General features: G+C 37.0%; 1 protein-coding gene across 2 annotated transcripts in view; it reads right to left on the reverse strand.

Annotated features, from left to right (window-relative positions):
* Positions 1-2,553: 2,553 nt before the first annotated feature.
* The window catches only part of PLP1 (proteolipid protein 1), a 39,091-nt gene continuing 24,450 nt past the window's right edge, over positions 2,554-17,194 (reverse strand). Inside the window, exons 4-7 of one of the 2 annotated variants that reach the window (XM_053698943.1) lie at positions 10,708-10,876; positions 10,556-10,629; positions 9,972-10,037; positions 2,554-4,066 (exon numbers count right to left, since the gene is read on the reverse strand). In XM_053698943.1, coding sequence (XP_053554918.1) covers positions 3,914-4,066; positions 9,972-10,037; positions 10,556-10,629; positions 10,708-10,876 — 462 coding nt within the window. In that variant the 3' untranslated portion in view covers positions 2,554-3,913. Of the gene's footprint in view, positions 4,067-5,205; positions 6,855-9,971; positions 10,038-10,555; positions 10,630-10,707; positions 10,877-17,194 lie in introns of those variants that run through there. The other variant, XM_053698944.1, reaches the window with a different exon arrangement.

The raw sequence follows: 17,194 nt of genomic DNA on the forward strand, positions 1-17,194 counted from the left end.
TTTGCAGAGATTTGCAAAGTAGATTTTATGACATCCCGTCTCACTACCAAGCTACCCAGATATGGGTCGAGGTACAGGGATCCTCAGGCGGAGCTAATAGATGCATTAGGTGCCTTGGAGGTTTAGTCTTATTTATCCTTTCCGGACAATACAGCTACTTCCTCTTGTAGTGGCTCTAAACAAGCTAGAGCAGGCGTCAGTGATACTGATCACTCTGTCTTGGCCACAAGGATATGGTTCGCTCATATAGTGGGGATGTCATCATCTCCTCCGTGGAAGTTACTTTGTCGCAGGGATCTGCTGACTGAAGTCTTTTTGCTCATCAATATCTAGATTCTCTGAGGCTTACTGAGTGGAGTTTGCACGCTTATTCGTAGCCAAGAGAGGGTTTTTGGAGAGAGTTATTTATACTCTCATTCAAACTCGTAAGCCGGTTGCTTGTTACATCTATCATAAGGTGTGGAGGACCTACTTATTCTGTTTTCCAGAATGAATTGGAGAAGGGTTTTTCTGTAAGTCCCCTGAAGGGACAGATTTCAGCCCTGTCGGTTTTACTGCACAAGAGGTTCGCTGAGCTTCCAGAAGTACAGTCATTTGTTAAGGCTCTGCTAGGATCAGACCTGTGTTGGATCTATTGCTCCTCCTTGGAGTTTAAATCTTGTTCTTAAGGTTTTGCAACGGGCTCCGAATGGGCCTATGCATGAAGTAGACATTAATTTGTTGTCTTGGAAGGTTCCTTTTCTACTGGCTATTGCCTCTGCATGCAGGGTATCTGAGATTGCTGCCTTGCAATGTGTCCTTCCTTATCTGGCGCTCCATGCTGATAAGGCTGTTCTACAAACTAAGTTAGGATTTCTTCCTAAGGTTGTGTCAAATCACAACATCAATCCAGAGATTGCGGTTCCTTCCTTATGTCCTAATCCTTCTGTCCTCGAAAGAACGTTTACTACATGATCTGGATGTGGTTTGTGCCTTGAAGTTTTATCTTCAGGCCACAAAGAAATTTAGACAAACAACTTCTCTGTTTGTTATCTATTCTGGGAAGCGTAGGGGTCAGAGGGCCTCTTCAATTTCATTATCTTTTTTTGGTTGAGGAGTGTCATCCTTGAGCGGACCTATATATATTTTTTTAGCTACTCTTCTGGCACCATTTTTCACCCTGATATTTCTCCTACTGTTCCTTGTTCCCTCGGCAGAATGACTGGGGTTATGAGGAAGTGGGGGAGGTATTTAAGCCTTTGGCTGGGGTGTCTTTGCCTCCTCCTGGTGGCCAGGTTCAGTATTTTCCACAAGTAAGGAATGCAGCTGTGGACTCTTCCCATACAGAAGGAAAGAAAATTATCTGGTAAGCATAATTTATGTTTTTGCTTAAACGCAGTAAAAAAATCCGCACCCTTTTGAGCTTAACAGTCAGTATACAATGTACTTTTTATATATAAAAATATATACAGTATATATATATATATATATATATATATATACTGTGTGTGTGTGTGTGTGTATATATATATATATATATATATATATATATGACACACACAAGTTAAAGAGCGTTGTTCTTCCACACAAGGATTTTTCCGCATACATTGGTTGGCTTCTCCGCTTCTCCCACTTACAGCCTATACAAAGATTGTGTATACTTACTGTTTCCCCTTATCTTTGATTTCTTGAAAAATTCTTACCATATTGTTTTCAAGATGTACTTGAAGTTGCCATTGCATCGTTCATTACTAAACATAAAGTGACAGTAGGCCTCCCAAGAGCAGCCGTCTGACACACATGAGATGTTATAGTGTTTATCCTATTACTTGCTTCGTTAATTTGTTTGTTTCATTTGGAATTGAGTCAATTAATGTTATGTTCCTTAGACAACAATAATACTGCTGCCCTTAGCAGAATGTGGTAACTTTTACTCAAATGAATCACTGCAGCAGTTGAACATTTCTTCCCTTTTTTCTGTAAAAATATTTGTTTCGAAATCAGTGCAGTGAAAGAAATGCACCAGTATCTGGAATGATTACGCATTTAAAATGTTGATTTATAACTGAGCATTAAAGGGACAGTCAACACCAACATTTTTGTTGTTTTAAAAGATAGATAATCCCTTAATTACCAATTGCATAACCAACACAGTTATAATTATACTTGTTTTACCTCTGTAATTACCTTGTATCTAAGCCTCAGCAGACTGCCCCCTTATTTCAGTTCTTTTGACAGACTTGCATTTTAGCCAATCAGAGCTGTCTCCATGGTAAATTCACGTGCATGAGCTCAATGTTATCTATATAAAACCTGTGAACTAATGCCCTCTAGTGGTGAAAAACTATCAAAATGCATTTAGATTAGAGGCGGCCTTCAAGGTCTAAGAAATTAGCATATGAACCTCCTAGGTTTAGCTTTCAACTAAGAATACTAAGAGAACAAAACAAAATTGGTGATACAAGTAAATTGGAAAGTTGTAATTGCATGCCCTAATTGAAACATGAAAGTTTTTTTGGACTTGACTGTCCCTTTAAATCGTACTAGCCTTCTCATGAGAAAATGCACGTGCCATTCTATCCTTTCACACATTTAATTAGATTACTTGCTAACAATACTTAATAACATGAACAATTCGTAGAAAAACAAATGTAAAACACATTAGCTCATTTTGGCACATCTATTCTGTTTTGTCTTCCAGACCAGAAAAACTAGTTCTTCACTAACCCATTTGAAATAGTTCTAAAAGGTGTCCTTTAATTTTGTTTAATCTCAAATGTAATGATTCAAAGTATTTACTGTGTGTTTTTTGGATTTTTAATATATATTCATAAATAGACCCATATAATCATTTTGATCTTGCCTTGCAATCAGAAATGCTTGAGATAATCACAAGCAATTAACACTTTCTTTCACCATATCATTTTTGAACAACTTGTATGCCAAATACAGGCATGTGTATTCTTACATATACAGGATAATGGTTTGAGTAGCAAATCTCAACATCTGTGTTGAGTCACTTGTAATAAAACCTTAACTCATTAATTGGAAGTTAATGCCCCAGTGATTTTACTTCAGGCCATGGTATTGGGAAATTAAGGGAAATAAGATATCTGTTCCCAGGGAATTATCCAATAAGTATTTTTACACATTGTCATTTCATTTGCATGTAATCACATTATTATAATGAACCCACTAACTAAGGTGAGGAATATAAATGTTGTTCTGTGTTTGCATCCGCTTAGTTTTTTATTACATTTCTTGTAAATATTTACTGGAGGCCAGATGATGGGAGAACTCAACATGCAATTTATGTGACAATGAAATGTCACCAACGGTTTGAATTTTGTAACCAAATAACTCCGAAAAGATATACTATAGAAATCTCACAGCCAGAAATCTTAACTCTTACCATAACCTTGTAGCATTGCTCCTTTTTTGTAATTCAACACGACAAATTGCAAAAAATTTTTGCCCACAATTTTCGATAGGATAATCTCTACAGAGTCTTACTTTAGAAAGCTTTGCTAAAGTGGAAATCTTCCTTTGTTGAGCAAACAGATTGTTAAGTGTTGCACAAACAGAGGTAACAACGAAAGCAAGCAAATAAAAGTGCTTCAAGTGTAAGTGTAATGTTTTAGTATTTTAGGAGAAAGCAACTGAAAATAAGAACCCAGGAGAAATTTAAACTCATAGAAAAAAAATGTGACTGAGAAACAAGGCAGTCATACACTAAAAATAAAACAACTCTAGGCTTTCAAAAAAATATCTGTGCATCATCGTCGTACTTCATTTAAAAAAAACAAAAAAAAACTGACCTATAACATTAATAAATCTTCTTCATTGCCATTTCTAAAACCACCCAATCTAATAAATAAAATTGTCAAAAATTGCCCTATCATTCTCCCAACCTGGTACACCTAGAACAGGTGTTTTACACCAGGTTCTCTGCACTCCTTTGGGGGGGCTCCGGCAGAATCTCAGTGAGCTCTGAGCTCTCCGCCTGTGGGGTCTCCTGGCTTTTCCCAGTCTCTAGGCCGTGCTGGTGATATGCCCTGTTAGCCGACAGACACATGAGGGCGTGTATCTGAAAGAAAAGGGAGACCAGTGTCTGCCTTTGGGTAAAAATATCAACAAGAATCTGCCTCTTTACTATTCGTAACCCCCCTCTCAAGAAGGACAATACTTACCTGAAGCTTGATGTCCCAGGAAGTGTTAAATCCTACCACCAGTTCAGGAGAAATTCATCAGAGCATGCTGATTTTTATGGACCTTCTCATTCACATATAGTAAAGCAGATGCAACAGTAAGTCCCTGCTTAATTTCTCCAGAACCAGTACTGGATTATTTTATGGGGACGGCAAGATTCAGGGAAGTCATTTGCTAATTTACTTATTGGTAATTAAATGTAAAATTAAGAAAAAAAAGCTATAAATAAAGACTTTGGATACAAACCCAAGAATGTCCTGAGAAAAAGAGAAAATTAATGCGTTGGGAGTATGAAAAGCAGAAAATGGTTTTTAGAGCAATGTTAAAATGAAAGAACACAAATAGGATAAAAGATGGGACATGGATGTTTGTTGGTATTAGTACACATTTTCAAAAAAGGCATTCATTGATCCAACTCATCCCCAATTTTTCATATTGTAGTTTTCTGAGTTGACAATTGGTCCTCTGCTTAGTAATCATTGGGTTTCATATGTACCAGTAATGTGTGTTTGTAATTGTTCAAGTGGGTCATTTCTTTTCCATGAAAAATATTTGGTTACTTGAGAATGAGATGATACAGACAATGAGATGATTTGTTAAGAAGTTTTACTCCACCACCCATGAGTTATTTAAATCACTGTAGGCTGAGTAGTACTTTACCACTTTTTACAATTCTGGATGTAAAATGGTCTTGTCATAATGAGTGGTATCAACCATTTTTATATCATACGTCAGTAAAAAGAAAAAATTATAATAAGATAGCGATTATAATAAACATTGTATTAATTATATTTTCTAGTGGCTTTGTTTAAATGTTACCATTTTCCCGATGTCCTAACTATGTATTTGGTGAGGCAAAGGCACAATACAAAAATGCTACTAAATGAATTAGAGTTCATGAATTTTTATACCACACTTTTTAATTACACAATATTATGCATAATTATTGCTGTAAATCTCAATTTAAAAAATAGATTTCTCACACTAAAAAATTACCCAAAGAGACAGGCCCAGAAATTTAATTCAGAAATGTTTTAATTGTTTACCATTCTCTTACATTTCACAATTAGCAAATTTCTGCAAAAAATAAGAAAATTTCTTAATGCCAACTTCTCTGTCAGAGCAAGACCCTCAAACTGTTTAAAGTGTGTTGAGACCGATCTCCAAACAATTTGATTTCTACATGGTTCTGGCAGGGAAAGTGTGCATTCAGAAGAGCACCTTCGGAATAATACCAGCACTCTGCACTGGGCAGACATTTGGTTAAGACATTTGTAGGCCAAAGCACATGCTCCCTGTTACATTAATAGTGGTCATTAAAATGACATGCAGTTGAGTTACCCAGGGGATAAAGTTTGACCCCAGCTGTAAAAACAGGTGATGGGTTCTGTGTTGTGAGCTTCACTGCAGTATATAGTGATACCAAGTATTTGTTTTGTCCATGCTCTGTATCACTATACAATATAGCATGGTTTACTGCTCACACCAAGCCACTATTATAGTGTTGCCAAAAGTATCTGATTGATGAATGCTATATAATTACTCAATATATAAAGGGTTTCTGTAGCCTGGATGTTAGCAGAAGGTTAGAGGGAAGGGGTGTGATGTCACAGAATGTGAGGCTCAACTCCTGCATGGAGATTCCTAGCCTCAAGATTGACCAACTGCCCCACTGTGAGATCATTATCTGTCTGCCCAAGCTCTACATCAATGTCTGACACACTTAGGGTAGCAAGACCATGTGTCTGTCCTGCAAAATAGATTTATCATAGGAAGAAAATACACAGAATGTACTGGAAACGTTAATCAAATTAATTTCTATACCGGTCTCTTTCTTACAGTGACTTCACTTATTTATAATAAAAGAAGATTTGCTGATGAGAGATTTAATCTTATCATTGAAAATAAGAGAAGATATGTTGATGGGAAATTTTATCTTGAAGTAATAAGAATTTTCTCTGCCTTTATACTGTTAAAAAATATTTCTGAGCTTGAGGAAGTTCACAGAATTTCCTTTATATTTGATAAATAGCAATGTATTGATATTTAGGAGAATCAGTAGAAAATATCATTATTTAGGAGTTTTTATAATTCCTCAAATTAACATTCTCCAATCCTTTGTTGTGAGAGACAGCTACAATCTTTCATTTGTAATCTTTCCAGTACTATTATCTATTTTTACATCTAAAACTTAGGTCTTGCATCCTTCAGTTTCTTGGGATGTAACCTCATTGATCTCTTCCTGGTGACAATGGTATTTATTTGTTTATTTTCCTGATATTGTTTTACTAGGTTCTCCTTGATATCAACCATCTTACAAAGTTTTCATAGGGCAGATGTTTTAGATGGTAATATAACCATTAGGGAGAACAAGCTTGAACCAGACACATTAACAAGTAAATATGAGATATAAATGAGATCTATGTAGAGGCATGGACAGACAGAGACCCTCGTGGAAAGCATTCACCCTGTTATTAAACTTCCAGAATTAAAAAATAAATAAATAAAACACAACAGAGTATAAATTATATAGACATAAACATTATTATGATGACTGGATTTTGTTTTATCATCGACCGACTCTGAGTCTAGAACTTTGACCGGTCACTCCGGCCTGTCACTCGTAGCACGGCATAGTTGAAAGCTGCGCCTACCATATAAGTGAGCTGCAAAGGAACATAGAGGAAAGAAGATATACATTGTGTAAATAATCACTTATGTCTCCGACCCCCTGCCCAGTTCAAAACATTATTAAACCTTTAGAGGAAAATAAGTGTTTGGGGTCACGATGACTAAATAGTACCTATTTTGAAAACGTAAATTTACACCAGCATCTTGAAATATCAGCACAGAATCCTTTTGTGCATTCAATTTTCTTTTCATTTATGAGAACAATCAAGAGTGTCAGAATAGGGAATAGAGAAAAGGTATTTGTCCCACAACGCTTTGAAGATAATGGTCCTGCAATTACATTTAGATGTATTGTTTCTGGTCTACTCATAGGACATCCAAATAACTAGTTTATGACATAACTGTAGAAAGCTGAGTTTCAGACAGCAGATCACATGCTGCCAGCAGCTCAGTCTGCCATTCCTTGTACTCACTGCAATGCCTAAACCTTTATTAACTGATCTTTGTGGAACGAAGATGGAACATGTTTAGAGCAATGTAAATGGTGTTCAGAACAATGTAAGATAAAATCACGGGTATGTGAGGGGATAAGGTATAGTTGAGATGATTGTAATAGTTACATGATAAGATGACAAAGTATGGATGAGATGAGAGAACAACAAACAGATAGAGAAAGTCTTCTGTGGGTTAGAAGATTAAAAAGTAGCTCTGTGATGAGATGATGGTGGATTGTGGGTGAGAGGATGACAAAGTAACCACCTTATGGGATAATAGAGGAGATCAGATGTAATCCAGGGATGGGAAATAGTTACTTGATGATGGAGGGGATCAGATGTGGGTGAGATGACAGGGAAGTAGTAACTTGATATGATGCTGGAAAGTATCAGATGTGGGCCTAATGATTTACATAATGAAGTGAAGGTGATGGAGGCAGTCAGGTATGGGAGAGAGAACAAACATAATCTAACCATGAATGGCACAATGCAAACATATTAATATATTGATTCCCCCCCCCCCCTAATTTGACTCTCATATTAGTTTTTTTATTTTCAATTTAATTCACAGCACACCCAGGTAAGTGACACAATTAAGCTCCCTGACACCCTGGTTTAGATTACTGTTACATACTGAAATGTTTTATGTAGGAGTAATCAGAAAGTAGATGTATTAAGAAATAATCGTTGCAGAGGAGATCAGATGTTGGTTTGGTATGAGAAAGGGGATCTTATGTGATGAACATATAGGTTTAATGTGAAGATATATGGGGCAAATTTATGAGAAATAGAAAAAGAAAGAGACATACGTTGAAATAAATGTTGCATAGAGTCATAAAATTGTTCAATCTACAGTTATCTAAAATGTGTACCTACATAGGCCATAAGTGTATGCTTAATATGTCTATAAAACCACAGTCAGTGCAAATGCCTCACAAGCTTTATAGCTAAATTTCTTCAGGTGATATTACAGCATGGTTATATTTGTGTTATGGCTGTCTTAGCCTGGCTTGCAGTGACATCATTTGCAAGATATGTCTTGGTGCTCCTCATACTTAGTTAATGACTAAGTATAAAAAGTATTATTTATCAATTTTATTAATGAATTTGCCCAGCAGCACACTGTTAAGCCACTCCTGTAGTTGTTTTTTTTTATTTTGAGTGTCTTGGTGGTATTGTGTCTTGATATTCACAATTTAAAGGGGCATTCATTTCAAAACATTCTACCATGCATATGAAAGAACACTATTTAAACATGGTCAGAAAGAGTTCATGTCAGATTTATTATGAAATTAACAGGAAGTGCCTGTCTGACACAACTCATCCATATTTTTATTGTTCACAACTCATCCATATTGATAGATTGCTTGCTGGGTAATAAAGAAAGAGCCTGCAGCTCTATTGGTGGACAGAGAGAAAACTTCACTAACAAAGGACATACTTTTCTAAAAAAAATGGCTTTGATGCCCCTTTAAATAAACCCTATAGACACTAGCTGCAATGGGCGCTGATTACCACAAGGTAAGAAAATTGTCAGACAGGAGTAGGTTAAGAGGTGCTTTGTGATTGTGTCATGCATGTCATTGCTCTTAGCAGTCAGTCTTTTTGTACATGACAGGTAGGGGTAATCATTGTTTGAGATTTCTGCACTATGCTGAAAGCTGAATGCATTGCAATATACTCCATATTTGTTATTTCCATGTATAATTATATAAAATCATTTGATTAGGAATGGATCTTATTTTGCTGCCTCTAGATAGTTCCCCGACTTCTAAGCTTTTCCACCCCTATTTAATACTGCTGAGTAGCACAGCCAATCATAGGCTTGTATAGGTATGCACTTCATTAGGTCTAAGGCACTGGTTTTCAAACCTGTCCTCAGGTCTCCCCAACAGGCCAGGTTTTCAGGATTAGCTTGGATGAGAGCAGGTAAAATAAACATGTTTACTAATCAGCTGATTATTTCACCTGTGCTCTAGTTCAGATATCCTCAAAATGTGGCCTGTTAGGGAGGCCTGAGGACAGGTTTTAAAACCAGTGGTCTAAGAGAATCATGCAACTCAACTCACATGCACACTGGCACAACATGACCTATCAAAGGCAATGTAAACACAGACCCTGCGTGCCTCTAATTCAATCATTTTTGCTTTAGTGTTACACTGATGCCAATTTGGGTCTGAGTAGCAGGATCCCCTTAGACCTATTTAGTATATGATTGCCTGTATAACTCAGAGGTACTAAACAGGAAAATGAACTGTAAAAGCAGGGGTTGTCTCGGGAATTATTTTTATTTGTACAAGCAAATTACAAGTATTGATGGGCTCTGAACTGCACTGCAAACATGTTCTGGTTCAGTATCTATTTAGTCATTACTTAGTTGTGAGGACTGTGCATGAGGAAATATGGTATAATTTGCATCTAGAATGGGGTAGGTATCTCTGTGCCTAAGAAATCATGAAACTACTTCACTGAAGAATTGACACAATTGCTAAACTAGACTGGAAAACACTTCAGCCGAGAATTCAGGGAGTTTAATTACCTTTCCTGTTATGTACATGGACAATTTGTCTACACTCGTTTGATGGTCCGTGCAAGTATTATATAGGTGCATCTTGTACTGTATTATTTTTGAAAATATTATTTTTAAGGCTCACTCACCAGGGCTACAAGAGTAGCGGCTGCTCCCACAAATGCAACAATGAAGAGGTTAAATGTCATTTGGAACTGAAAGACAACAACGTTGTGTTATTTAATTCCTCTTTAATATTGGCAAAGACTCTGATGACATTAATATTTTGTAAATAAAACAATGTCAGGTGACTAAGGTCCCCAAATTTTTAAATATGCCAAATAGTGTTTTTATTTGCATTACTGGAGTAAAATCAAAAGTATTAAACTACTAAATGTGTGAGGTGAGTGGATTTACGATCAGTGATTTTTCTAAGAGGGATATCATACTGAAAATGTGTTTTCTAGAAGTAAAAATGATCCACTCTGGTTGTTTGTAAAAGTAAGATTGAGATATGCTTTCTTATACCTACAGTATAGCAGAGTCAAGCTGCCAACACACAATATTAGTTCTATAAATCAACAAAACTAAAAAGATATATTTTTTTCTGTACAATCTGAAAGGCTGAATATATTAAATGCAATATCCCAGAAGAAGTCAAGGAGTTTTGGTGCGGGTTATAAGTAAAGTAAAGGATGAATGGAGCACTATAAACAATTACAGATTTATTTACCTCGCTGGTCTTGCAGATTGCCAACAGGCTGGTTCCACACACTTTCCCTGGGAAGGCATTCCATGGCAGGACTCCTGTTTTGTATACAGCACAAATTAGAATACAGGAATATGCTGCATTGGCACCAAGTATGATGTGATTTTCCCACATACCGTACATGCGGGCGTCAGCACAGAGATTGCCAATGCTTGCTGAGGTCTTTCCAGGGACTGCAATAGACTGACAGGTCACCCAGGTGTTGAAGTAAATGTAGACAGGGACAGCTGAGCAGGCGAAGATGAGGATCCACAGGATTGTGACAGCGTAAGTGACCCCAACAAACTATTCAAAGAACACAAATATGTGATACCAGGAAAGCAACGATATTCAAAGTGTAGTGATATGATGATACTAACAGTAGGGATATGCAGTCTGCCACCACTGAAAGAAGCTAATGAACAGCAAATATGTACTCCTCACTAAGGGTGACAGAAAGAAATTAGTTATAGTATATGGCACAAAAAATAGTTATATGGAGTCTGTCCTTCCATGCCATAGGGTGAAAGAGATTAATGAAATATGGGCATGGGTGTGTTGTGACTTGGGTACTACACATGGGTACTATGTGACAAGGGTTATAGTACAATATCCTCGCTAAGACTAGAAACAAATTCTAGGTAGCTGTCCCAGTATTTACTAAATATCATTCTGGATAGAGTTTGCAGCTCAACCTGCAGTCTTGTGATTGCTTTAATTAAAGAGTGATTTAGCACAGTGATTTTCAACCTGCATGCCAGAACACCCTGGAAATCCACAGCTGTTAGTTCACGGTGCTAAAAATTCAAAAGAAAAGGAAATACAAAGGTTTTAAAGTGCACAATAGCTGCTTTCAGATAAGGAAGTGTAAAAGAAAAAACTTTTGTCTTTTGTTCTGTTTTTGTACAGTAAATTTATATTTATATAAAGTAATCCTGGTACATCTCAAGCACCTTTTATTCTAGAGAAAACAGACCCAGTTTGGCTAACTTCTCCTCATAGCTTACATTTTCTGTTCCCCTTATTAGTTTTGTGTCCCTTTGCTGAACTTTTTCTAAGTCTGCAATGTCTTTTTTAGAGATCGGTCCCCAGAACTGTTCTCCATACTAAAGGTGAGGTCTTACCAGGGATTTATAAAGTGACAGAATTATGCTTTCCTCCATCGCATCAATGCCTCTTTTAATACATGCTAGTATCTTATTAGCCTTAGAAGCCACTGCCCTGCATTTTGCACCCATCTTTAGCTTGCTATATATAAGTGCTCCCAAATCCCTTTCCTCCTCTGTTTTGCTAGTCTAGTCTCATGTAAGTAATAGGTTACTTGCTTATTTTTACTTTTAAAATGTAGAACCTTAAATGTGTCAATATTAAATCTCATTTTCCATTTACCTGCCCATTCTTCTAATGTTGTTATTTTTCATCCTGCACTGACCTAATGACCTTACACAACTTTTCAAAAATAGAGATGTTACTATTTAATCCATGGTCCAATCCCTGGGGGACTCTACCTTTGTCCAATCTGAGTATGATCTGTTTACAACTACTCATTGTTCCCCGTCTTTTATCCAGTTATTTATCCATGAGCTAACTTTTTCAGCTATTCCCAGTCCCTTAATTTTGTACATTAATCTCTCATGTGGCAAAGTATTGAAACGCCTTTGCAAAATCCAAGTATATCACATCAACTGATTTCCCTTTAGCTATATTTTTCCTTCCTTCCTTGTGGAATCTAATTAGATTAGTTTGACATGACCTATTTCTCTTAAAACAAAAAACAAAAATTTTGTTTACATGAATATACTCATTAATATAATCCCTTAAAGTATCTTCTCCACTATCGATGTGAGACTAATTGGTCAATAGCTTCCTGGATCAACCCTGTTTCCCTTTTTAAAAAGTGGCACCTCATCACCTTTACCCCGTCCTGTTGTACTATGCCTGAGGATAATGAGTCTTGAAAAATTAAGAGCTTAGGCTATAACAGTGCTAAGTTCCCATAAAACCCTTGGGTGTATTCCATCTGGGTCTGGGGTTTTGTTTACCTTAATATTATCTAGTTTTTTTCCTGATATCCTCTAGAGATAACCCAGTTAATGGTATGGGCTTATATGCTCTAGTTTATTTAAAGTATCTCCCATTGGTTCCTCTATTGTGTATGCTGAAGAAAAATACTGGTTTAGTACATCAGCTTTCTCCCTGTCACTGTTAATCATGCTACCCTTCACACATTTTAATGTACCTTTATTTTCTTTCTTTGATTTTTTGCCATTTATGTACTCATAAAACCTTTTAGGGTTTGACTTAGAATCCTTTGATGTTTAATTTTCAATTTTGGCTGATTGGTCTCTTTTTTGCATGCTTTGTTACATTCCTTATATATTTGGAATGTTGAGTCTGTACTATTTTCTTTGAATAATTTAAATGCCCTGTGATTTTTCCTAATGTCTCCTTAACACATTTGTATTTAGCCACATTTGCTTGGATTTATTTATTTTAATTTTTTAACCATGTGGTTTGTTATAATTTATATATTTATTTAACAAAGTTTTAAATGTTATCCATTTATTCTCTGTATTTTTATTAAATAAGAATACTTTGTCCCAAATTATGTTATTTAATGATTTCCTTAAATCATTGAATTTTGCTTTCTTAAAATTCAAAGTCTTAGTTGAACCCTTATAACACTGCTTGTGGAAAGTGATTTCAAATGTGACCATGTTATGACCACTGTTAAACAAATGTTCTTTGACTTCTATGTTTGATATTGTTTCTGTATTATTTGATAGCACTAAATCCAATATATCTTTATACCTAGTTGGCTCCTCTATTAATTGTAACTTTGGGGCATATTTATGATTGTGCAAGCGGACATGATCCGATATAGCAGATCATGTCCGCTACACATCGATAAATGCAGACAGCATACGCTCTCTGCATTTATCATTGCACCAGCAGTTCTTGTGAACTGCTGGTGCAATGCCGCCCCTGCAGATTCACGGTCAATTCGCGGCCGCTAGCAGGGGTTGTCAATCAACCCGATCTTATTTGATAGGGTTGATTTCTGGCGATTTCTGTCCGCAGCCTCAGAGCAGGCAGACATGTTATGAAGCAGCCGTCTTTAGACCGCTGCTTCATAATTTCTGTTTCTGGCGAGCCTGAAGGCTTGCTGGAAACACGGGGCATCAACTTCCCTTACGGAGCTTGATAAATATGCCCCATGGAGTTATCTTTGAGAACATTTAAATATCTAGCTGTATTACTAGTTTCATTTGGCCCAGTTTATGTCTAGGTAGTTAAAATCTCCCATAATTACAGCACTTGTATTATTAGCAGCATTTCCCATTTGCATTAGTAGTTTAGTTTTCTCCATGTTGGGGGGGCTTGTAGTATATTCCTAGTATTATTTTTTTAGGATTTTTCCGCCTACTCTTTATTTGAACCCATAGTGTCTCTACATTATCACACAAATCATCATACATATCTTCCCTTATTGTAGGTTTAAGTTCAGGTTTAATATACATGCATATCCCTTCACCCCTTGTATTACTTCTGTCCCTCCTAAATAAAGTATAACCCTCTAAGTTAACTGTCCAGTCATGAGAATCATCCCACCAGGTTTCAGTTATATTAATAATATCATAGTCTCTTCTGCATCTAAGAGCTCTAGCTCCCCTATTTTATGCTTCTTGTATTTGCTGTCATACATTTAATTTTCATGCTGCTATTTGGTGCACTTTCCTCCCAACTTTCTAATGTGATATTTTCTAAGTGTATCCTTTTGTCACCCAATCCTTGAGATATTCTAGGTCTGTCATATTCACAGACTGATTTGTCTATTCTATTGTGTTTGGATTGACCCTTCCTCCCCCCTTTGTCTAGTTTAAAAGATTCTCTAAGCATGCTACCACCCTTTCCCCAACACACCTACACATATAATTCAGGTGCAATCCATCCTTACTTTACAAATTGTACCCAAGTGAAAAGTCAGCACTTTTCACCCATAATTTTTACACCATGTTTTTAACCAGGAATTAACTGTCTTTAGCTCTTTCTGCCTTACTGGATTAGCACATGACACTAGTAATATCTCTGAAAATATTACCTTTGAAGTTATTGCTTTAAGCTTGCTACCTAGACCTAGATCCCTATAACAATGTATCAATATGCTCCACAATATGCCTAACACAAGCCCCTTGAAGACAGCAAACTGTTCTGTTTAAGGGCGCTGGATGACAAATTGCCCTATTAACCTTCCTAATAATAGAGTCTCCTACCACCAGCATCTGCCTCAGGCCCAGACTTGTATGCCCTCCTTCATAACTGACAGACTGTTCACTATAGTATGCCCATCTTCCATGACTGAAGGAATGTTCACTATGTAAGGCAGAACATCTCTCTCTGACATTGCCACCCCTGAACTGATATCCCCGACATCTTCACTCAATCTGGCAAATCCGTTGGGGTACACCAACTCAGAACTGGCCAGTCTTTTCCGCTTACTTTTACTTACCTTTCTAACTGTGAACCAGCTACTGCCCGAAGTCTCCCCATCTGACTCCTCTCCATTCCTACTACTAGAATCATGAACAACCTGCTCAGTCATATCCATTTCCCTTTCAAGAGTCTGAATATTAGGCAGTGTTGCGATTCGTTCCTCCGTGAACTCTAATACGAGCTTCTAATATATTCCTTAGGGTAGTATAACCGATTATTAACTAGAGATGTGCATTTGTTTCCAGACGAATGCACATTAATTACAAAAATCTTATTTTCGTTTTGTTTTAATGAAATTAAAATCCAAATGAGTGCACCAATGAAAATAAAGAAAAAACAATATTGACAAAAATAGTAAGTATTCATTAGTTTAATTTTTTTTTAAGCGGTTAATACCATGCTCTGGAGAGCACATTAAGGTAAGTATTGTAGCTACAGGTTAATGAATTTCCCTGAATATTTGGAACAAAAATTTTATCCAAAACAAAATTTTCTTCCCTGCACATCTCTAGTATTAACTTGTGAGCTCCATTAGACTTTCTATAGTACCACACCATAACTGTAGTCAGAGGCATAACTAGAAACCACAGGGCCCAGGTGCAAGAATCTAAGAAGGCCCCCCCCCCCCCAAAAAAAATGAATTTGATACATATTTTTTTTTTTTTTAAACATCTAACACAGAAAAAAATGTGAATCAGATTACATGTCTGCAAAAGGATGTACCCTGTACCCACAGTCTATGAGATGGTCTGACCCCCCTATTACTGTATATAGTGACACTGTTTAACCCACCAGTACTGTATATAGTGAGTCAGTGACACAGTCTGTAATCTGCCGATGAGATGGCTGGCCTGCCCCTACCCACCCCAGTACTTTATAAAGTGACCACAGTAGTCAGTGACATAGTCCAGCCTCCCCCATACTGTATATAGTGGTACTGTATAGTGACACTGTTTATCCCCTCCCCCCCCATGCTGTAGTAACAAGGTCTGTAATTTGCTGGTTCCACAAACATACACACACACATGCATGCATAAATACACACACAGTCACATACATACACACACACATAATCACCAATGGGTAAAACATAAAGACTAACCCCTGTAGTCAGAGACCCTAGTGAAGCATCATGCCACACTCACATGATATCAGTGCAGGCAGTAGCAGGTCAACATTTCTTTCATGTAATTAGCAAGAGTCCATGAGCTAGTGACGTATGGGATATACATTCCTACCAGGAGGGGCAAAGTTTCCCAAACCTTAAAATGCCTATAAATACACCCCTCACCACACCCACAATTCAGTTTTACAAACTTTGCCTCCTATGGAGGTGGTGAAGTAAGTTTGTGCTAGATTCTACGTTGATATGCGCTCCGCAGCAGGTTGGAGCCCGGTTTTCCTCTCAGCGTGCAGTGAATGTCAGAGGGATGTGAGGAGAGTATTGCCTATTTGAATGCAATGATCTCCTTCTACGGGGTCTATTTCATAGGTTCTCTGTTATCGGTCGTAGAGATTCATCCCTTACCTCCCTTTTCAGATCGACGATATACTCTTATATATATACCATTACCTCTGCTGATTTTCGTTTCAGTACTGGTTTGGCTTTCTACAACATGTAGATGAGTGTCCTGGGGTAAGTAAGTAAGCTTATTTTCTGTGACACTCTAAGCTATGGTTAGGCACTTTTTTATAAAGTTCTAAATATATGTATTCAAACATTTATTTGCCTTGACTCAGGATGTTCAACATTCCTTATTTTCAGACAGTCAGTTTCATACTTGGGATAAATGCATTTGTTTCAATCATTTTTTCTTACCTTAAAAAATTTGACTTTTTCCCTGTGGGCTGTTAGGCTCGCGGGGGCAGAAAATGCTTCATTTTATTGCGTCATTCTTGGCGCGGACTTTTTTGGCGCAAAATTTTTTTTTCTGTTTCCGGCGTCATACGTGTCGCCGGAAGTTGCGTCATTTTTTGACTTTTTTTGCGTCAAAAATGTTGGCGTTCCGGATGTGGCGTCATTTTTGGCGCCAAAAGCATTTAGGCGCCAAATAATGTGGGCGTCTTTTTTGGCGCTAAAAAATATGGGCGTCATTTTTGTCTCCACATTATTTAAGTCTCATTATTTAT

This window comes from Bombina bombina, chromosome 1 (assembly GCF_027579735.1).
Source record: "Bombina bombina isolate aBomBom1 chromosome 1, aBomBom1.pri, whole genome shotgun sequence".
In the NCBI taxonomy this organism is placed as follows: domain Eukaryota; kingdom Metazoa; phylum Chordata; class Amphibia; order Anura; family Bombinatoridae; genus Bombina; species Bombina bombina.